The 23,058-nt window shown below is 54.4% G+C and overlaps 1 protein-coding gene across 9 annotated transcripts in view; it reads left to right on the top strand.

Moving 5' to 3' along the window:
- The window catches only part of ARNT2 (aryl hydrocarbon receptor nuclear translocator 2), a 193,190-nt gene that overhangs the window by 87,464 nt on the left and 82,668 nt on the right, over positions 1–23,058 (top strand). For all 9 annotated transcript variants that reach the window (XM_035727987.1, XM_027570451.2, XM_035727983.1 and 6 more), the window contains one exon: positions 21,730–21,832. In XM_035727987.1, coding sequence (XP_035583880.1) covers positions 21,730–21,832 — 103 coding nt within the window. The remainder of the gene's footprint in view (positions 1–21,729; positions 21,833–23,058) is intronic.

The raw sequence follows: 23,058 nt of genomic DNA, 5'->3' as shown, positions 1-23,058 counted from the left end.
TAATCTGAGGAGAGCCCGAGCCATGTGGGTCCCTGAGGGCTCCGGCCGGAAAGCCCCTCATGCATGAGTCACAAGTCCCAATCAGCTGTGATTAAGCTCCCCATCTCCCGGAGTCCAGAGATGGTTTCAGCCTTGGGTCACAGGACTTGGCCGGGCCCTGGTCTGGGCCCAGATAGCAGCTCATGAGAGCGGGCCGCCGGGGACCCCCGTTCAGGCGGCTCTGCTCATTGACCTGTCATCATTATTTCTGTGAGGCACTCAAGCTGGTCATCGCTCCAGTCTCCCTGCTTGTCTGGGAGAGGAGACACCTGCGGGACTCTGGGTGCATTTCGCTTTTATTTCTCATTCATCCTAACAGTGAAATATTAACAACTGTAATGAACGCTCTTATGTTTTTATACCACTTTTTTTTCTTTGAACCACTTTAGTGGCTCTCAGCCCTCGCTGAGCGTTAGCGTCACACGGGGAGAAGTGACAGGTACCCTCCCAGGCTCTGGGGACGATGCTGGCCACAGTTACTCTGGAAAAGCTCCCCAGGTGGCCCCGATGCACAGGGTTGGGCTGAGAACCGTTGCTCGCGTGGCCTCATCACAGCTCTGCGCGGGGGGCTGTTGACCCCAGATCACAGGAGAGGAGCGTGAAGCTCGGGCTCCCCAACAGGTGCCCAGGGCCACACGGCTAAGGCCAAACAGGTGCTACAAAGTGGAGCTCATTGTCGGTGAAGACAAAGCTTTTGTGTCTTTGGGGGCGTCTGGATACAAAGAAGCCTCAGTAGCCTCAGCGCGGCCTGGCCAGCCAGTCCAGTCAAAGTGGCTCAGCCCAGGGTTTTGGGGCCCCTGACACAGGGGCCAGGCCAGCAGCAGTCATGGGGTTCAGGGCATATGGGTGGTGAATGGTGTCAGAGCCCACACTGGGGTCCCTCGCCCCAGGGGCCTCTGGGGTCCTGCGTGATCTCGTGCAGTGGTTCTCAGAGTGTGATCTCTGGTCTTGCTGCCTGAGCATCACCTGTGACCCCGTCCGGGATGCGCATTCTTGGTGGGAACCCGATCTACTGGATCAGGAGCTTGGAGGGCCCAGTAATCTGTATTTTGACTCACCTCCACGTCGTGCTGATGCACGCTTGAAGTTTGAGAACCGCCGGTCTGGGGCCCCTGTCCTGGGACTCGACCCCACGTCATCTGGACTGAGTCCACTTCTGTTTGCCCTTGTCATCTCTGACTGTAACTTTCATCTCTGACTGTAACTTTCATCTTTGACTGTAACTTTCTTCCTCAGAAAAGTGGGACTGTAAGGCTTTGTGAAATGTCGTATTAGCTATGAACCTCAAGGCAAATGTGTATTTGCCCTTGGAATGTAAAGCCTGGTAAGATCTAGTAGGGGTGCTCTGTGGGCCAGCAACACCTGCAGCTCTGGGAGCTTCGTGGAAATGCAGAACCACAGGCCCCATCCCAGGGGGCCTGACTCAGCACCCACATCTTAATGAAACCCCCCCAAGGGATTTATATGCACATAAATGTTTGAGAAGCTTGCACTAAAGAGTTCAGCAAGGTGTGCTGGGGGCTGGCAGCAGCTGGGGCGGGGCCAGCCTTCAACTGCCTGCCAGGCGCTGGCTGGAGGTCTTGGGCAGGGCCAGGCATCTGGGGAGAGCCGTGGGAGGACGAGCGCTCTCTGGAGCTTGCTGTCCTCTCCTTCCCCCCGTCGCGGGGCCCGAGAACAGCCCACACCAGCCCCAGGACCTTGCTCTGCAAGTCCACACATCACAGACTCGCCCCCGAGATCGGGAGGAGGTTTGCAGGGCTGGCAGCTGGCATCCTCCAGCGCAGAGCGGGAGAACAAGGCCCCGAGGGCTGGAGGACCCAGGCTAGAGCAGAATTGAGCCCATGCTGATGATGCCACGGAGCCCGGCAGGCACGGCCTGGGACACGCATGCCTGGGAAAGGTCTCAGCCCGTTCGGGACACTTCGCAGAAGACGGTGAGGACCAAACCAGGTCGACCTCAGCCGCGCTGTTGAGTCCTTCGGGGGAAGAATGGCAGGCAGATCACTGGTCCCTTAAGGGTTGTGTGAACTGTGAAGCCCACCCCTGCGGTGTCAGTTCTGGAAAAAAGACCGTCTCTTTCCAACTGTCAGTCATGAAGGTAACTTCATGAAAACCATACTTGCAAATAGATAGCTTATTTTCTTTGCAACACCCGGGCTTTGTCCTTGGACCGATGCCAGAGTCTGAAATCCAAAACACGCTCGGCAGTCCATTTCTTGCCTTATTAGGCAACACACATAAATGGAGCAAAAAAAAAAAAAAAAAATCCTGATTTTATCTGAGTCAGCTATTAACGGTGTTATTGAGTTTCTGTTGTTTGAAATAGAAATAAAGTGTTTTAGTGGCAAGAAAAGCATGTTTATTTGATTTTGGCCCCTTGGAAATTGCCCAATGGTGGAGCAAACACTTGGGCCGCGGGAAAAAGCGTTTGGAGTTGTGTTGCCCGAGGTGCTCGGTGAACGCACATGAGGGTGAGGCCTGAGAGTCACAGGCTAGTGATTTTTCATATCGTCACGGTGACTTTCCCACTAGAAACTGCAGCCTGCTTAGATCACTTATCCCCGATGTTGCTTGGGCGCCAGTTCAGTTCTTTCTCGTGGCTAAATATTTATATAACCTGCCTTGTTTTGCTTCAGTTCGTACATAGCTGAAGCTGCCGGACTGTTTGTCTTTTGCTCTCATATTTTATGTGGGAAGATATTTCATGAATCTAGATGGATTTCCAACTCAGGCTGCTGGGTTCAGGATCACCTGGTGTCCCAGCAGATAAACGAGTGGGAGCAGAGTCCGTGCGTGTGCTCTCCAGGGGGACTCGGGTGAGGCCAGGGTGGGCTTGGGGGCTTGGGGAGGCAGCTGGGGGTGGTGGAAGGGTCCCTGCACTTGGAGGCAGAGGGACCTGGTGCCAGTTACAGTTCATGGCCCTTGACTTTGGGTGAGTGCCTTGACCTCCCCCGGGCCTCAGTTTCCTCACCTGTAAGTGCAGGCGGCGCTGCATGCCCTGCAGGACTGCCCTGAAGCGTGCATGAATGACCCATGGGATGGTGTTAATGAGGGTGTTTGGGGATTGTAGAGCTTTCTTTCACTTTCTAGTGATTGAGAATCCTATTTAAACACTGGTGGGCTTCCAAAGCTTCTGTCTTGCTCTGCTCTGTGTTCTTACCCCTCTAAAATGTGTCTGAGGATCTTGGCACTGTTGCCAAGGGAAGTTGGGTAGACTTTGAGCTTTCTTAGCTCTGCACAGTGATCACGGCACGGCATTCCCCCTTGCAGCCCGCGCTGGAAAACATCACACGTTCAGGAGGAGTGGAGGGGCGTGCCGATGTGCTGACTCTCTTTCCCTTTCTCGTGAGTGCATGCGTTCATGCATCCGTCCGTCCGGCACATGTGTACTGAGTACTCACTCACTTTGTGGGGGTGCTGTGCTGAGTGTTGGGGATGTAGAGCTCTGGGTGGTACAGTCCGCTGTCGGGGAGTTGATGGTTTGCCAATGAAGACACACACCGAAGAAATAATCACATAGAACATACGTCACACATCATGACATGTGTTAGGCAGGAAAAGGCCATAGGGCATTGAGAACAAGTAATATGGGACTGGGCTTGTCCGGCAGGTGGGACGGGGCCCCTGAGAGTGTGTGAGGAGCTGAAGGTGGCCAGTGGGACATGGTGGAGGGTGGGGAGAATGGATGCTCGTTCCTACGGCAGTGAGCGCCAGAGGAGTCCCATGACTGAGCTGCGAAGTGCAGAATGTGTTGTGGGGGGGCCGGGCCGGCTGGGCGAGCCAAGGTGGTGAGGGTGCTGATGGTGTGCAGGGGAGACGGTGCACGGAGGCTGGGGTGCTGTAGGGTTCTGCCCTCAGCACACACGGGGCAGCTGAAAACCACAGGAATCGACTCTCTCACGGTTCCAGAGGTCAGAAGTCTGACATCAGGATGTCAGCAGGCTTGGTTCACTTTGTAGGCTCTGCGGGGCGTCTGTTCCGTGCCTGTCTCCTGGCGTCCGGGGGTGGCCGGCATCCTGAGGCTCCCTGCTCCGGCCGCATCCCTCCCATCTCTGCCTCGGCCACACACAGCGTTCTCCCCGTGTCTCTGGATCCAGATTGTCCTCCTGTCTTCAGGGCCCATCCCTAATCCAGTCCGAGTCATTTTAATCTATTTAGGTCTACAAAGACCCTATTTCCAAGTGAGGCCATATCCGCAGGTTCTAGGGAGACATGCATTTTGGGGCGCACTGTCCGATGCGGGGGAGGGTGGGGAGGGGGGTTCTCGGGCAGCACAACCAGCAGGGAAGCTGGTCCACCCCCTGTAGCTCTTTCTCTACCCAGATAACGTTAAGAAAGCTGATTATCGAGGGTCCTTGGTGACCCTTTCTCGTGGCCCCGTGTTGTCTCTGACGCATCTCTTCTGCCAGAAATGCGTTTAACTGTGGCGAGAGCCAGAGGCCCCTCCTCCGTGGCCCCAACTTACAGTGTTGAGTCGGGCCACAAAACCCACCCCTTCCGTGGATGCATTTGCATTCACTGGTGGGTTCCTGTGGGCCCATCAGCCCGTGTTCGCGGACGGACGTGGCTGCACTGCAGGATGCGCTGTGTGTGCCCGGCTGGGAAGCAGGGTTGCCCGGTGCTGTCTGTTCCGTGTAACTGCGGGCCACCAGGGTCACAGCCCAGGGGGTGGGTCCCCCAGGCTCCTCCCCACCCTCACACGGTGCTCATTCAGGGCTGAGCATCACGGTTGGCGCGCTGTGTCAGCTCCCCTGCCCCCTGCTTCCTCACGTCCACCCCCCACCCCAGCTGCACCTGCTGATGCTCGTCCTCTGTGGGCAGGGGGGTTAGGCCTGCCCAGGGTCGGGGGTGAGGAGCACACTCTCTCCCTTGCTTCTCTGTGCCTCTTGGATCTGGTGGGACCAGGAAGTCGGTCCCCCATCCAGCTCTGGCGGGGGCATTTAATTTCTGAGAAGTGCTCTTCTCCTGGGTTCGCCCCGCTTCTCACGCTTGCTCCAGCCCCTCGCCTGCTTTCCTTCTGACTCAGTTCACTGCCTGATGCCTGGGTCCTGCCTCAGGCCAGACCTGCCACTTGGCACTGTCTTTGTGGACAGAAGCGGAGCCAGACACAGTCCAGAGCCAGGGCCAAGGCCATTTCGGCAGAGAACAGTGGAAGGTTGCCACCGTTGGCTGAGGGCAGGCCCAGAGGCAGGGGTCAGGGGCGAGCCAGAGAGGGAGGGGGTGGTGCTGGGATGCCCGAGGTGGGGTGGCAGGGGCACGCAGTGGACAGCTGACGGGCGAGGGGAAGTTTGGCCCCCAGACAGGGGCCTGGCCTGCTCCAGTCCAGCTCTGCCAGTCTCCGCGGTACAGAGTCAGTTTCTGGATGGAGGGCTTAGTAGCAGGTGTCATTCTGGCTGGTGCTGGGCCCTGTGCCTCATTTCCCGAGGCTTCCTTTGTAGCCGGACCATGACGCTAGGGCATGGCACCCTGTCCCACCACTGGGCCCAAACCCCTTTCTCTTGCTGTCCTTGTCTCCCACATCTGAGGACTTAGCATGGGTAGACCAGAGCAACAGCTCGTCAGGGCCAGGGGAGTGTGCCGGGCTCTGCAAGGCTTGACGTACTAGTGGGACCAAATGACCGGATTTTCTGTGGGTCACGGGGCACAGCTCAGTGCCAGAAGTTCCAGAGGGGCACGCAGCCTCCTTCAGAGTGGGGCTCGAGGGGAGGCAGGGACATAGCCACTGTGAGTCTGGTGCTCACCGTGGGTAAGTCGGGGAGCCCTTCCTCCCGAGCTGTGTAACTGATCCATCAGGAAGCCGCGTGGAGGCGGGGGCACGGGGCTCTCCAGCATCCAGGCGGAGAAGCACCTTCTGGCGGCTCCCGAGAGCCGGGAGGGTGTCCTGGTTAAGGGAGGGACTAGGTTAAGTGCTCCCAAATGGGTCAGTATTGGTATTTGCCATCCCCTTATCCATGCATGTGCCTTCGGCTTGGGGACTCTCCATCTGGCTTTAAGTTCACCCGGAGATTTCACCACATCCATGAACTGTTGGTGCGTTCCTTTGTAGTGCTAAGAATCACCTCCTCAAGATCTGTGCTCCGTGTTCTCAACTCTATCATGGCTCTTCTTGAAATGAGCAACATCCAAGTAGTGCTTGAAAAACAGCAGCTTTGTAATAAATAAGTGTTTAAAATCCCCAGCCCCTAAAACAGTGGTTCTCAATCTTGGCACACATCAGGATTTTATTGGCTGTTTTAGAACTTTGATGCCAGGGCTCCGGACTGTTTCTCTGAATTCGACCCTGTTGTGGTGAAGTCCAGGCGTCTGTATTTTAAAAACAGCCCTGAGGATTTCAGTGTCAGCCAAAGGTTGTGAACTACTGTACCCCCAACCAAAAAAAACCCCACAAAATAAAAGAGTACAGCCCGATCTGTTTTAGAGCAGGACAGAAATTTCAGCAAGGTCAAAATAAAAAAGAAACAAAATGTAACAATGTCATCAGTCAGCAACACAGTTGAAAAATGAGCACCATTAGCTTTTAAACCCTCCTTGCAAGCCTTGAGTTCTTAGTGGAGTATCTTTTGTCCTAACTCTGATGCTGGAGAAGTAAATAGACAAAGACTTTTTTCTCCGTCTATAAAAAGAAACGATAACAAAAATAACCTACCGGTAGGATTGTTTTTAGGCAGATACAATTATTTTGAGTTACTTTAGGACGAATGAAAAGACAAATGGAATCATTGCTTCTTCCTGGTAGGATGCAGGTTTTAGCAATATTCTCACGTGATGACTGTATTTTGTAATGCTTTGGTTAAAAATAACTGGATTGCAGAAACTCCAGCAGGATCAAGAAAATTAAAATAGTTTCCTTCAGCCTCACTAAAAAAAGAGACCTATTTCTCTCTGAAATGTCATGACTCACACCCAGCGGTGAAATAAAAATGCACGTATAGCAGTGATCTTTCCTGTTTATTGCTTCCTCAGTAGAAGCTAATTGAGGAAAACATCTGCATTCCGTTTTCCCTTTATTTTTATAGATTCTTTTCTTACACACCAACGCAAAGCCTTGCCTGCCAGACGTTTACTCAGGCAGCGATCCGACGGGTGGCTTTCAGTTTCCCCCTTTCTGTTGATGACAGAAATGAGTCTCAAACGAGCTGTTTACAATGTCATTCTTTAACCTTGGGTTGAATGCACACATTCTGAGGACCTAGACTGAGAGCTCCACGTCGTGGGGACCTCAGACCTCGCATGGGTCAGCTCTTCTGGGGGTCCCGCGCTCCCTACAGAATGCACCTGGAAGTGCCCACCCGGCCCCTCTGGGGTGTGCACAGCTGCAGAGCTGTGGCCGTCAGGAGACAGCCCTGCTGTCATTCTGCTTCGGAATGACATGCCTGTGCTCCGTGTGAAGTCCCCCTTGGTCACCCCATCTCTGTGCCCAACAGCCCAGCTGACACTACGGGATGGGACTGGGAATGTCCACACACCACCCAGTGTGCAAACGTGCAGACTCGGCCGTGGCCAGGGGCAAGTTAAGAGTGCGTGGGCTTTGGAGTTAGATCTGCCACGGGGCCTGGTTTTACCCCAGACCACCTGATCTCGGGGGCCCCGTTTCCTGCTCAGGGTTGGCATGAGGATGGTGCCTAAGACAGCGTGCCGAGAGCTCAGTCGGAGCCGGTTGCCTTCCTTTTGTTGTGGCCGGCAGCCTTCGTCTGGGGCGAGTCTCTAGACACTAAGCCTGCGTGGGGAGCACCCTCGCGGGGGCAGTCGGAAAGAAACCATGGAGGTCAGGGAAGGAGCTGGGCCAAGATGCGGTTCAGGAAAGCTCTAGCCTCAGCCTGATGCTGCAGGGAGGCTACGTCGCACTAGGGACTATTCCACGGGAGGCAAGAGAGTGGGCTGTCCTTCGTCACAGAGCGGGAGGGTGTGTGAAACTCCCAGGCATCCTCACGCCCATGGCTTCCAAGCGGCCCCAAGGACAAGCCCCTGAGAAGATGCGGTGTGAGCCATTGGCTGAAGCACCGTCAGCAGCTGGGGCGGGGGTCTGCCAGTCAACTTGGTGCGAGGGGCCTGGGGATCTGCCAGGGGCACCAGCAGTGTCTGTGACAGGCCTGGACGGCTGGGAGCCAGCCATGGGCGGAGATGGTGACCCCGGGCTTGCCCACAAGAGCAGCTGAGGCAGGACCCCTACGGGCCCTTCTTTCCCGACCACCAGCTCAGCTCCTCTTGGCTTGACCAGTGAGTCTTCATGGACGAAGGGGAAACCACCTTATGGCAGGGAGAGTGCATGTCTCCGTGTGATCCCGCTGTTACCTCCTCAGCACGGGCCAGAACCTGAAAGTGCATGAGTAGACCAGGCAAACACGGTCACCGTCCACGAAGGAGCTATCCGTGTGGCTGGGGGAGAACAAACAGACGGTCATACAGCGAATACAGAACAAAAGTGGTGATGTGTTGTTCCAAAGGAGGCTGTGAACATAGTAGCAGGGACCCTCATTCCCATGTTGGACGTGGTGGGGGAGCAGGGCGAAGGCTGTCCGAGATGATGCTCAAACCAGAATCGGAGGGTGTGGATGGAGGTCAGCCGTGGGTAGGGCCTGGGCACTTTCCCAGCCGCAGGGATGACATGTGGAAAGGCCCTGTGGCAGGAAGGTATCGTTGAGTCTGGGGAGGTGACCGGGACCGTGGCGTGTGATGAGGGGGAGGCCAGCCGGTGACATCCGCCGGGGACAACAGTGTGCCTAGAGTTTACCAAGAGCACAAGGAGCAGTCCCTGAAAGGATGCTGACATGATCTGATTTGCATTTTTATGCACAAAGACTTTTCTGGTGCAGGAGAGGAGATAGTTTTGTTTGGTTTTTGGAATCTAAGAAGAAGGGAAATGAGTGTTTACATCCTACATGAAGTGCTATGTGACGTAACTTCACACATATTTCTTATTTAATCCCTCATGACGAGCCTTTACTTACTTACTTACTTATTTACTTATTTTTGGCTTATGGATCTGTGGTTGTTCCAGCACCTTTGTTGAAAAGACTGTCCTTCTTCCAGTGAGGTGCCCCTGCTCCTTTGTCAAAAATCAGTTCTCTGTGTGTGTGTGGGAGGGGGAGGTCTGTTTCTAGACTCTGTGCTGGCCCTTCGACCTCACTGGTCATACGCCAGTTCTGTGCTGCCTTGATTTCCTGCCTCTTTGTCATGAAATCAGGCTGCGTTCATCTCCCTACATCGTTCTTTTCCAGAGGTATTTTGGTTCCTCCAGGTTCTTCGCATGAATTACACAATCGGCTTGCCTGACCCTACAGAGAAGCCTGATGGGAGCTTGACTGGGGTGCATCAAATCTACGGATCAGTTTGGCGAGAACTGACCTATCGAGTCTTGAGACCCATGAACACAGTGCATCCCTCCATTTATGTGGTTTTCCTTTCATTTCTTTGAGCATTATTTTGTTATTGTCCGTGTATGGCCCTTGCACGGATTTATCTCTAAGTATTTTGTACTTTTTATGCCAATGTAGATGGGTTGTTTTTTTTTATTTCAGTTTCTAATTGCTCAGTGATAGAACACAGAAATAGAATTCTTCTTCTTGCCTGATTGCACTATCTCGGACCTTTTTCATACGTAGAATATGATGCAGAAAGGAATGGGTGAGAGTGGGCATCTTTGTCTTTTTCCCAGTTGCACAGAGAATTCTGTCTTTCCTCATTCAATACTGAGCCAGCTTGAGTTTTCCATGGTTATCTTTTATCAGCTTGAGTAAGTTCCCTTCTGTTCCAAGTTTCCTGAGTGTTTTATGAGGAATGGGTGTCGGATTTTGTCAGATACTTTGGTGGCATCTGTCGTGATGACAGTGTGGTTTTTCCCTTTTAGTTTGTTCATTACATTGAACGTAATGTGAATTACATTGTTTTCATTTTTTAGAGTGAGCCAGTCTTTCATTCCTGAGATAAACTGCACTTGGATAATGATGTACTCCACTTTTTATATGTTGGTGGGTTTGACTTGCTAACGTTTTGCGTACGGATTCTTGTAGTTGGCCCGTGAGGGATGTGGGTCTGTGGTTTTCTCTGCTGTCCTGAACCCTGTCTTCTCACTGGTGTGGACTCGGGTGAGAAACTCAGGGGCATCCTTGTCTCCCCGCCTCGGTACAAAATACCTCTCTTTATCTGGCTGGTTTTAAGGTTTTTCTCTTTGTCACTGGTGTTGAACAATTGGATTATGGTCCGTCTGAATATGGTTTCCTTATGTTTATTGTACTTGGTATTCATTTAGCTTCTTTAATCTTTGGGCTTATGGTTTTCATCATATTTATAAGAAATATCATTTTTTCGTTCTTCAGATGTTTCTCCTGTTCTCATCTTTCCCTACTGTTTCTGGGGCTCCAATTACAAGTGTATGAGATTGAGCGCGTTGTCCTGCAGCTCACGGATGATCTCGTTATTTCTTTAAATCCCTTTTTATCTCTGTGTATTTCATTTTAAATAGTTCTTTTTTCTCTGTGTTCAAGTTTACTAATCTTTCCTTCTGAAATAGCTCATGTGGCCTTTTCCCCATCTTGTGTATTTTCCATCTGAGACGTTGCAGTTTTCGTGTCCAGAGTTTCCATGCGGTGCTCTTCCTTCCCATGTTTCCGCTGATGCTCTCCTTGCCCTCGGGTGGTTTCCCCACAGGCGTGAGCTGATCAGTAGCCTGGTGCTGGCCCCGGGGGGGGGGCGTTCCCCACGTGCACCTCGCACCCTGGTTCTCGCAGCCTTGGCTCCTGGGGGTGCTAGTCCTCCGTCCTGCGCTCAGCTGGCTCAGTCTGGGCCCCATCTGCCTGGGCTGCAGCCTGCGGTCCCCTCCAGCGGCATCACTGTTGCCTGCCCTCATTCGGGTTTCGAGTCGGAAATCATGTTTTTCACCTAAAAGCAACCTTTCCTGATCTCAGGTCATCTTCTTTTTATTCATGGAAGATCTCCGCACCACGGAGATTGGGTACTTCAGTATTGCGTGCTTCGCTGGAAGGTGTTTCTTGGGCAGGGGAGGGATTTGTTGTAATTTCTTCGTTTCTCAGATGGCTTCCCTGTTAGATGCTGAATCTTCTCATGCGTTCAGCTGATCTGACCCCTTCCTCACCTTCTTATTTGTCCTCTGTGCCTCCCTAACGCGTGTTAAGAGTTGAAATGGTTTTTGGTGTGTGTATTTCTTGGAAACTTCACTTTTCTAGACTGGGGCCCAGTTGTCGGGGCGGGGGCAGATAGGAGGCTGTGGCAGGCTGTGGTGGGCGGCCGGGGTGGGCAGGGGCTCGGCCGCTCCTCTCACTGGAACACCGGCCCTGAGAAGCAGGGCCTCCTTTTCATGGGGCAGGTTGGCTGCTGGAAGTCAAGGTGACACAAGAGCTCTGTCCCTGGCCTCTCTCTCCAGACCTGGGACCCTTTTCCTCCGCTTTCAGACTCCCTGGTCTCTTTCCTGCTTGCAGGCTTGCAGGCTTCTGCTGGGGGGTCCTTATATTTATTCCCAGGCAGCCCCTTCCTTTATATTTGTTGAACCACAGGGCTGCTCATATTCACCCCATCCACCTACCTGCACTGTTCCTTGCAAAAATCCCTCCATGCTTCAGACCTCTTCAGGGCCCTTGGCACTGTTTTCCGGCATGGATGCAGATTTTTGTTGCTATTTTTGTATTTTTTGATCATTTCATTAGCAGTTTGCAGGGGAGGCCAGACTTGGCCTGAAATCGCCTTCTGGACACGTCAGCCTGGGCTCCTTCCACGCGCCAGGCAGCCTTTCTGCAGCCAGGGAGGGAGGGGGGTTAATCATTTACCGGTAAAATGAAAGCCCCAGGCCTGCGTTTCTGGCATTTTTGTAGCATGATACCCAGAGAGGAATGTATTTCTTTCAAGCACACCCCAGCATATTCTAAACAAGATGAAGCATTTGTACTTTGGCCTGCAGATTAAATAGCAGAAGAGGCACTGGCTGAGGGGTGGGGGATGGGGGTGACAGAGGGGAGGGGAGGACTCAGGGGCCCGTGCTGGGGGATGGGGGGTGGTGGCGAGTTTGTAACTCAGAGCAGAGCCCCGGGTGCTGCTCCCGTGGTCGTCCCGCTGGAATGTGCGCCCTGGAGAAAGTCCGCAAGCTGTGGGCTTTCCAGAGGGCCCTGCGAGCCCGGTCGCCGGTGGCGGAGGGGCTGCAGCCGGTCACCCACCGTGGAGCTCTGCTTCTCGGCGTGGATGTGCTCCAGGCCTCATCCTGGCCTCTGACTGCGGGACACGGTCGTCTCCGCGATGCTCGGTGCAGACCTGCGCTGCTGCCCACCCCTTGCCTGGCCAGTGTCTCCTCAGCACCGTCCCCAGACGGCAGGGTGGGGACGGGGAAGGACTGACACAGCAGTCAGACTGCTGGGCAGCAGGGCTCCTCGTGAGTGTCCTTGGGGCCTGCTGGGAGCCGTGCTCAGTCCCTGTCGCCAGCCCTCATCTCGGGTCCCTTTGTCTTGTGCCGTTCCACGGCCGGAGGCTGGAGTTCTAACCCGAGGAGGGATGGTTGCCTGCAGGCCCGTCCCTGCTCCCTGGAAACATTTCCCTCTCCAGGCTGGCCTGGGGCTGACTGGGATTGCTGTCGCCTGCGGTCATGGCTTCCAGCCCGGACTCCGTCCCCGAGGCTGGTCATCTCTCTTTCCCTCTCTCGGGGATGGGTGGCATTAAATATTAATGCTGGTGTTTCCAAGTGTTTGCTTCTAAAATCTACATTATTGATGGCCTTATATTTTAAAACACAAATCACATGCATTTCCCCAGACAGTCCTGAGGCGGTTAGAAGTTTTGCTTTTCTGTATGGCATGGCCTTTGCGAAGCACACGCCACAGATTTACTGCCAACAGAATGCAGGGACTGACGGGTCTCTCAGAAGCACATTTCCGAAACATCTGGAGCGCCTGGCTCCCCTGCCTCTGGGTGGGTGACAGCAGGGCAGCCTGAGGCCTGGCTCCCTGTGGGCTTCTGCCAACCCAGCCGTGGTCACCAGCTCCTCTCCCACCGAGCTCCAGCAGGACGGGTCTCGGCCCCATTCTCAGGCCCACCCCCTCCCCCAGAAGCTTCCACGTATCCTCTTGGGACAATGTTGTTCTGGAAAGAAGAATCTCTTGCTCTGTGTGGTATATTCCCCTCCCAGGGTGGTGAGCATCCTGTGTGATGTGGGAGAAGCCCGCCAGAGTATGGTCTGGGAAGGTGGCATGTGGTGCAGCCTCCAAGGCGAGCTGGGAAAGGAAGCTTTCCCCAAACCATGTGTCCTTACAAAACCCCTACCAGACTCTAGTGCCAGTGTCCCTCGTGGATAAAGGACTGTGTGTTGGCCAGTGGGACACACGCACAGCCTGCCGCTCACTTACCCCGCCAAGGAGCCGAAGTCACGGACACGGGGGCATCCCCGCCGGTCTCCCGGGATTGCGAACTCCATGAACCCGGCCGGCCATGGGCTGAGCCCCTCCCTGTGTCCCAGGTCCCCCCTGTTGGGGGTCATGGCAGGCAGTATCTTCATGGGCTCCGCAGGGGTCCCGCTCCTGGGCTTTCAGTCAAACGTGCGTCTAGGCTCTGCCGGGGAGGGATTTTACTGAAGTAATTAAAGTCCCAAGTCGGTTGACCTTAGAAAATGGAGATCATCCAAGTAGGTCTGACCCCATCTGGGAAGCCATTATAAAAAGCAGAGAGTTTTATCTAGTTGGTGACAGAAGGAAAGACAGAGATTCCTAGCCCAGGGAGGACCCCACGTACCATCGCTGGCTTTGACAATGGAGGGGGCTGGGAGCAGTGGTCTGGGGGGCCCTGAGGCCCACCCACTGCGAGGCGCTTGGATGGGCCTGGGGCCAGGTTCCTCCCCAGAAGTTCCAGAGACGAGCCCAGCCCGGCCACCAGCTTGGTTTGGGCCTCGAGGGACCCTGAGTGGAGAACCCATTGAAGCCCACCTGGGACTTGGACCCAAAGAATGGTGTGCTAAGAGGCAGCCGTTGTTCTAGGCATCTGGGTTTGTGGGAATCTGCTACCTGGCAGTAGAGACGAGGCCGAGTACCACTCTGTTTAGGGCCGCAGGGCTCCCAGAGCAATAGACAGGGCTCTTGGTTCACCTGCTCACAGCCTGTCCTCCCCGTGAGATGATCGGGTGTGGATTTGGACGAGCAGAGCAGCGTCGCCAGGATGACAAGGGCTGTATCCTTGATGAGGGAAGCGTGAGGCAGAAAGGCTTTCTTTCCAGAGCAAGAATTTGAAGAGGGAAGCGGAAGGAAGGCCCTCTCCAGTATGTTCCATTTGGTCTCACCTTTGGGTTCATCCCCAAGTGCGAGCGACCAGTTGTGCTCCCGCGTCTGAGTCCTGGGTGCTCCTGGCGCAGGTCGCCCTGGGCGGGTGAGGCCAGGGCGGGTGAGGGTTTCCTTAGCCTGGGGCTTCCTGACTCTGAGCGCTGACTCCCCGCTTCCTGCACTGCGGTGCGCTCGGGCGCTTTGTGCCCTTGTCGGGCAGACCCAGGGACTGTGTTGCTGGCACACCATTTCTTCCGAGGGGCTTTTAGAGAACTGCCCCCTGCCCCTAACGACAAGGGGTGCACCTGTCTAGGAGCAGCGGAGCCTGAGTGACAGGTGGGAATCAGCTGAGTTCCTCAACCTTCTGGGGGCGGGATCCATGCCTCACTCTGCAGGCACCTTGTAAAGAGGAACCATATGTATACCATCTGTCATCCGAACCCGAGCACTCTGGGAGTGAGAAAGGACTCTCCTGGTAACTGTGCTGGGCCACAGGCAAAGCCAGGATGACCCCAGACCATGCCTGCCCGGAGGGGTGCTGCCACTCCCCTAAATCTACCCACACGTGGACGCAGACCCACGCCCGGCAATCTCCTGGGGATGGCTGAGACAGGCTCGCGGAATCTAGAGGTGTCTACAAAAACTGGAGAAAAAACTGAAAAAGCAATAAACGCACACACACAAGAATTACCAGCGAAGAAAGCCACCCTCGGATTTTCCCAGTCTAGGTGTGCGAGGCTGAAGCAGGCAGAGGGTGGCCACCATCCATGCAGTGGAGAGGGCCCTGCGCGTGGCCAGCCCTGGAGTGGAGAAATATTCCATCACCCACTTGCCGACAACTGCCTTCCCCGCTCTGGGGCCGGCCACATGCAGAGCCCTTCTCCCTACTCCATGTTGGCACATCCCTGTAACCTACTTTCCAGGTTGTGATGTGAATCACACGAAAAAAAAATTTTTTTTTTGAATGTTGTACTCAAGACTTTTTTTTAATTTAAATTCAGTTAATTGACATAGAGTGTATTATTGGTTTCAGAGGTAGAGGTCAGTGATTCATCTGTCGTGTATAACACCCAGAGCTCATTCCATCCCGTGCCCTCCCCAGTGCCCATCACCCGTTACCCCATCCCCCCAACCCCCATCACACAAAACTATACACAGAAAATGTTTCGTGATACCTGGCCCTTAGTAAAATGCGTAAAGTTAATCCCTTGTCCTTCCTCTTCTGTCAAAGGCCAGAGATGGTTGCATTCATCTGGGCTGTTTGGTTGTAAGTGACAGAAACTAAAATTGAATATTTTAGGTATGAAGGGGGGGGGGGTTATTGGCAGCAGAGATTTGAACACCACGATGGTACTCTTTCACCAACTGATACCTTCACTGCTTTCGTAGAGTCAGTTTTATTGTCTTAAATCCAGTTCTCCACGAAGCTTGAGTCATTGCCACTGAAAAAACTATGCTCACATCCTAAAGAAAAAGCAAGAGGAGAGGTGGGAATGGTCGCGTTTTGCCTGTGGAGGACTCTGATTGGCCTGGCCGGATCATGGCCTAACTTGGGAACCAATCACTATGGACAGAGGAGGAATGAGGTACTATGATTGGCCCAGCTTGTGTCAGGTGCCCAGCGCTCAACCAATCACTGTGGCCAGGGAGGTGGGCTCACGTAGGAAGAGGGCAAATGCTTTCCTGGCGTTGGTCATAAAGGAACAGCAGGCGAGCATCGCGATGGGGGAGGTCTCGGACAACTCTGCTGCCCAGCCCGAGCCCCTTCTTCTTCTGCGAGAAGGAAATAGTTTGAGCACAGCTTGAGAACTGGCATGTGTGCCCTTGGTCGTGCCCAGACACCTGCCAGAGGGAATGGAGCCCACGGGAAAGGCAGGGGCCTCCGGAGCAGGAGGCTCTGCAGGTCACTTGGGAGCAGGCGCTGTAGGCGCCGCTTGGATTCCTGTGCTGGGGGCGTGTTTGTTCCTGCGTGCAGGTGGCTGGGGCCAGCCTTGGAGGACAAGAACACATTGTCCCTGGAACAGCAACCGACGTCCCTTCCAGGCTCGGGGCCCCGTGTCTTTGGAACAACATCCAATAGTGTCCGTCACCGGGCGGTCGCTTTTGTTGATAAGAATTTTCCCGTGTTTCCCTCCCTTGCTGTTTTGCTATTTTTTCTTTTTAGACCAGATGAGATGTTTCCAGTTTTCTTAAGGATTCTTTTGATGAAATAATTCTAATTTATATTTGTACTTCTCCTGTAGCCTGGGGAGCTGTTTTATGAAGCACAAAGCCTTCTTTTGTGATCTTGTCCAAGACAAACTTCTGATTCTTCTTTTTTTAAATAATGCTTAAAAATGCTTAAAAATCAGCTTACTGAAAACTGACGGAAGGGCCCTTTGCCCACAGAGAAAGGTGCTCTGTCGTTGGAATCTGTGAGCATTCTTCCAAACTAGCAGTCAGCAAATGTTTTTTGTCAAGGGCCAGGTAGTCGAGATGTTTGGCTTTCTGAGTCCTATAGTTTCTTTCGTAACTACTCAGCCCGACCATTGTAATAGGAAAGTAGCCGGAGACAATAAATAAATCAGTAAATGTCTGTGGCCGGGTTCCAATAAATATTTAAATAACAGGGAGAGTGAGCCAGGTTGGGGTCAGATGTCACAGTTTGCCAACTCCTGTTCTAGGGCATTTTACGCTTTCGACTTGGAAAAATTGTCTTTGAAATCCCTGGAATGTGTCATAATTCTCCCCGTGTCATGGACTGGAAACACGGAGTGGGGTCCAGAACTCACCACAGGTTCACGCAAGGCTCAGCGTAGACCAGGCATTGGTGTTGATAGCCTGTCCGCATGTAATTCCATTTTTGGGAATCTGTCCTAAGATGGTGTGGATATATATATATATGTTTGTTTGTTTTTTTTTTCCCACCCAGTTACTGACCACGGCATCATTTGCCATGTGGAAAGCCTGGGAATAACTTCGTGTCCAGTGGTAAATCATCTATGCAAAATGATGTTTTGGAGCCTTTCAAATAATGTTCATGGTTACATTCTTGTGAGTTTATGTTGTGACAGAAGGTGGGAAAATACATGCCACGGCACCTCAGTTGATGAAAGAATAGGCATGCGCAGAAAAAGATGTTCAGGAAATAGGCCCAAATGTTAATAAGTGTTTTTCTCCAGACAGGAAGATTGTCTGGGGTTTTTACTGTGCGTGTGTGTATGTGTGCATGTATTTGATTTTTCCAAAAACCCACTTTAGTTTTAGAATAAAAGCACTTTAAGGGGACATTAAGTAGTTCTTCAATCTTTAAGCTGGAGACAGGGTTTTGTGCAGTATTCTAGAACCTTCCAGAATGCCCTCTTCACTCAGAGAAGCCTGGAGGCCAGGGCCGGGCTGATTGTAGGGGAGCCCCCCCCGACCTGTGGCGCTCCAGTCCAGGGCCCTGTTGTCATCTTGGGGCTCACGGAGTTGCTGCCTGGAGCCAGCCGCCAACTGCTTATATTCTCATTCTTGAAGGGGGTTGATTGAGCTTCTGCATGTAAGTCTTCAGCTGTCCACATAACCCTCAGAGCAGGCATGTCTGGTCCTGACTTCCACTTGTGAGAACATGGAGCAGCCTGCTTACCCCCCCATAACCCACTCACACAGGGACTGCACCTCTGACCCTGGCTGCCTCTTCATTCTGGAATAGGGTACTTCAGGCTGGGGCTCTGCCATTCACTCACAAATGGTTCTCCTCCGTGCATCAAGTCCAGAGAAACATCTCTCCCACAGCTGCTGGTTGTGTGGGAAGATGGCTGGGCCTCTGCGCCACAGCTGGCCATGGTTCCCCGTGGGCCCTGCTCGCTCTGAGAGCGGATCCACGGGTCCACGCCCAGAGGGAAGCTCATCACTTACATACGGAAGGAAGCCCACGGGTGTTGAGGGCTCAGATGCTGGACTCTTGGTGACACGGGGGACTAGAGTGGGGGGACTACCAGCGTGTTCAAATGTAAAATTTCGAATGCCTCATGTTCCAGAACGTCGTGGTGGGAGAGGTGGCTGCCCACGGGGGGAGGGCAAGCACTGAGTGGGAATGCTGGGGAGCCCTCCATGTGGGTGCTGGGACCAAGTCCGATGACCGTCTGGCCTGGAGGTGAAGAGAAAGACGTGTAACAAGCTGGAGTCTGACGCGGACGAGGAGTGACCGGTGGGAAGACCGAGATGTAGCAGGTGCGCCAGGCAGACTCACGAGTCTGGAGGGAGCTGCGGGTTATAGACAGGAGGGCCGTGTGGAAGGGCTCTGGGGCCAGGGGAAGAGGCAGGCCCACCTCTGACCATGTGGCGTCTGGGCTGTGGGAGGGTACGCCTCCTCTCTGCAAGGCCTGCTGCTGGGGAAGCAGTCGGTTGGGCTGGTCTGCTAACTTGGGGTTCAGGGAACCTCTGAAAGAAGTCAAGGGTGTAGGAGTCTGTCTGTTGCAGAATGGGCGTTCCAGAGAGCACCCCCGAGGGGAGGAGGGGAGCAGGGATCACGCATGAAGAGTACGGAGATGAGAGGTGGCCGCGTGGCTGGGGGTTCCGCACCCGCCGAGGGGAGCAGGCTGGGATTGATTGGTGGCGGGGCCGCCCCGGGACAGCATTGCAGAGTGAGTCCTCTGACCCCGGGGATGAGGCTGGACTCTGGAAGGAGTTGGACTGATTGTGCTTGGAGGGACCCACTGGGAGCAGCCCTGGGAATCCAGCCCCATGGTTCTAAGCAGACCTGAGGGTTCTGTGGGCCAGAAGAGAAGACTGGAAGCAAAGCACGTAGCAGCCACGTCTCCGTGTCCCCTTCCCTGCAGGGGAGCCCTGTTGCAAGTAAGCCCGATGCCCCGTTGCTGGTGGGACGGAGCGTGGTCCCCGGTCCCCTTTCCCGGGACTCACTGCCCAGTGTTGGGGGGCGGCCACTTGCCTCTGTACGTCTCCGCTGCTTTCACATTTGTCAAAAACCCAGTTTCAAGGACCACCTTTCAGGAACACATCTGCTGTATAAAGCTAAGCGTGCTTTCCCCCAAGGAGCCCGGAAAGGGGGCTCCCTGTGCCCGAGGAAACTGGAGAAGCACACAGAGAAACAAACGTGGCAGCCATCGTCTCTCGGGGTCCATTCCAGATCATGGAAATGTGTTTTCTCATTTCCTCATATTCCATGGCTCATGTGTTACGCAGCCGTGGTTTATTTTCAGAGCACACTTTGGAATTTGACAGACTCTCAGGCTGGCCTGCTTCACAGCTGAAACCACTTGCCATTTGGTTGATGATACAGCGAGTGACAGTTTCCCCTGGAAACAGCCGCAAGGAGCAGCTGTCTGCGAGTGGACAGACAGGTGTCAGCCCTGGGGCAGCCGCCGCCTGGGGCACCCGCTCGGGCAGCCCTTGGCAGACAGGGCGTGGGCCTCTCCGCGGGGCTCAAGTCTGGGGGGCGCGTCCTGCCTGAAGACGTTCGGGCTGCCGTGGGCGTGGCCGTGCGCCCGCTACTGCTGTGGGTGCCAGTGGGGGACAGCCCGTGAGGCACCGGCTCCAGCCCAGGGAGAGAGCCCCCCAGGCACCCCCCCCCGCCCTGCACGCCTTCTCCCCCCTGGCGCAGTGAGACCCTGGCCTCGGGGGGGTCTTCCTCAAGGCCCTTGTGATTTCAAGTGACGGGAACCCGTTGAGTGGTTTGTTGCAGAGGGGTGGGTCTCCGGTCGTGTTTTTACTCCTGCTCTGCGGTATTTTTGTTTAGAGCATTTATCCCCACCTGACAGCGTCCCCGCTTCCCTCCCCTACCCCCCCCATTCTGTTCTTTGGGTTTTGCTGTCTGTTCACCCGCTAGACTCTCATGTCCTCTGCCTGATTAACTGTGCATTTAATAAATACAGGGGTAAGTTGGGACAATAAGCAGGAGGTGGGCGAAGGGAAGGGGGAGCTACTGGGAAGGCCCAGAGCCTCAGGAGGCAGAGCAGCACAAGGGGGCGGGTAGGGACAGCGAGCTGGCTGAGCTGGGCGGGATTGGAGCAGCGGGGGGGAGGGGCAGGCAGGGTGCAGCAGGTGCAGCCCCAGAGGCCAGATCTGGGCGGGGGGGGCCTTCACGGTGGGTGGAAGGACTTGGAGTTTATTGAGAATCCGTAGTGGGGAGCATGGAAGGTTTTCAAGGAGTGTGATGTGATCATTTGTTTTTTTGGTTTTTGTTTTGTTTTTTTTTTTTTAAAGATTTTTATTTATTTGAGAGAGAGAGAATGAGATAGAGCACGAGAGGGAAGAGGGTCAGAGGGAGAAGCAGACTCCCCGCTGAGCAGGGAGCCCGATGTGGGACTCGATCCTGGGACTCCAGGATCATGACCTGAGCCGAAGGCAGTTGCTTAACCAACTGAGCCACCCAGGCGCCCATGATCATTTGTTTGAGTCTGCCAGGAACCTCACACTAACCGCATTCCTCGTGTGTGCAGATCACACACCATCACCGCAGTCCTGAGCACGAGATCTGATGCCTCCATTTTGCAGAAAAAGAAAAAACAAACAAAGCCACCATGGGCCAGCAAGGCTGAGTGCCTGGGTCACACGCGTGATGAAGCGGTGGCTGTTTTGTGTTGTAGGTGGAGACTTCTGTAGGCTGCCAGAGGGCAGGCTGTGGGGCCAAGGCCCAGGCGGGACAGGGCTGAGTTCCAAAGCACCCTGTGAGGAGCTCCCGTAGGTGGGCAGTCAGGTGCGTGCTGTGGACACAGCTGGTGGCCGTGTGCAAGGCGTCCTGGCAGGAGGCTGGAGGCTGGGAGCCCGTGAGTCTCCGTTGAGGGATGGCGGGCAGGCGGAGGAGATGGACAGACCGGTGGGCGTGCGGGGGGTGACGGAGGGAAGGACTCCCACAGGGCGTCTGGCCTTCTGAGCCTGACTTCCGTGTGGATGGCGATGCATTTGCTGACGTCGGGGAGGAGCTGGTGGTGGTCTGGGGCCGAGGGGACGGAGGGGTGGTGCTGGAGGCGTGCGCACGGGATTATCAGCGTCATCCAGGCCGCCATCCCTGGAGTGGGTAAATTTGGTCGGGGTGCCCAGGGGGAGGAGAGACGGTGGCCCAGCTGAGGTCGCCGGGGGGTGAAGGGAGAGAGGAGAGGAGTGGAGACCAAGGGAATTGGGTGTTGGGATCAGCAGCAAGGAAGTTTCTGGCGACTTCGGCAAATGCTGTCTCCATGACGTGATGGGGAGAAACCGACTTGGGATGACTCCAGACGGTGGCATCCGAAGGAGCGGGAACAGCAGGTGTAGACAGCCCTCCAAAGAAGATGGGGCATTTAGAACCATATGGATTTTGTGTCTCCGCGTGTTCCCAGACAGAATGCTGGGGATCCAAGAAACAATTTGCACAGCCCGGTCTGTCCTCCTTTGCAGAGCCTTTGGAGAAAGCTCTCCCCCCGCAACCCCGCCCCACACCCCCACCGAAGGCAGAGGCTTACACCTGTGTCCCTCTCTCACTTAGGCCGGATCCTGGACCTGAAGACGGGGACGGTCAAGAAAGAAGGGCAGCAGTCTTCCATGAGGATGTGCATGGGCTCGCGGAGGTCCTTCATCTGCAGGATGAGGTGTGTGGGGGGCCGGGGGGCCGTGGCTGTGGGTGGTCCGCTCCTTCTGTCCTGCCATGGGCTCTGCTCTTGCCCCACATCGGGGTCCCGGCTGTGGCCTACGAGCCTGCAGCCCCTGTGGTCCGTCTGGGAGGGCTCTCGTCCCTCGGCCTGACTTCCCGCCGCGTTCTGCCCACTCCTGGGTTGGCTTCCCCTGTCCCCTAGGTCTCAACTTTCTACCGGTTCTTCAAGCCCTCCAGGCTCTGCATTTCTCAACATAGTTTATGTAAGATCGGTCGATTTCATAGTTTTATGTTTCCTGTGCCAAATCATACATTTTAATTAGAATTTAAGTTTGATATTGTCGATTGATGTTCTTGGTGTAAATATCTCGGTTCTGCGAGTGCCCCAAGGTAGGAGGTTTGAGTTAGCCTCCCTGAGCCCCCGTGACCTGCAGCAGAGTGTGGCTAGCACATGGCTGCTGAGGACGTGCAGGAGTGACTGACCCTGGGGGTAATTAGAGAAGTTTCTGTCCCTGAAGAGGAAAGAACAGGGATTTTGAGACTTCATATCCAGCTGAGACCGTCCTATACCCCGAGGCCCTGTTGGGAGCAGGCGGGAGGTGCCTGACAGGGAGTCTGCCTAGTGTGTGGGATTCTGGAGGCTCTAAAACGAGGCAATGGTTCTCATTCATTCATTCAGTTATTAGACACATTTATATTGCTGGCCTGCCTGCATTAGGTGGTTGTCAAGATGCCAGGGCTCAGCACGGAAAAAAGCAAACAAAACCTCCAAGCATCTAGAGCATCACTTCAGTCAGGGAGATGAAAGTACCACATAGATACTTGAAATGCCCGATGGTGGTGAGTGCTGTTGAGGAAAATGAAACAAATGGAAGAAGTAGGAAGGAGTAGGAGTTACTGGTTTATGTGTTAGTTTGTATGTAGGTGAGGGGAGCTCCCATTGATACGGTGACATTTAGAGTGGAGACCTGGGACTATCTGGGGAAAGAAAACACCAGGCAGAGGGAACAGCAAGTGCAAAGGCCCTGAGGCAAAAGGATGTTCTCGTCATGCTCAGGGAACCAGAAGGCTACTCTCGCGGAGCAGAGTGAACAGGGCATGGGGAAGGGAATGGTCGTCAGTAAGGTTGGGATGTCAGGTAGTCATAAGACATCAGCTTTTACTCTGAATAAGATGGGATGCCATTGGCACAACACACGGGTGCCTTGGTCAGCAGAGCACACC

The sequence above is a fragment of the Zalophus californianus genome, chromosome 6 (assembly GCF_009762305.2).
Source record: "Zalophus californianus isolate mZalCal1 chromosome 6, mZalCal1.pri.v2, whole genome shotgun sequence".
NCBI classification, from domain to species: Eukaryota; Metazoa; Chordata; class Mammalia; order Carnivora; family Otariidae; genus Zalophus; species Zalophus californianus.
The sequence above is the reverse complement of the archived record's forward strand: the minus strand, read 5'-3'. Positions and strand labels throughout refer to the sequence as shown.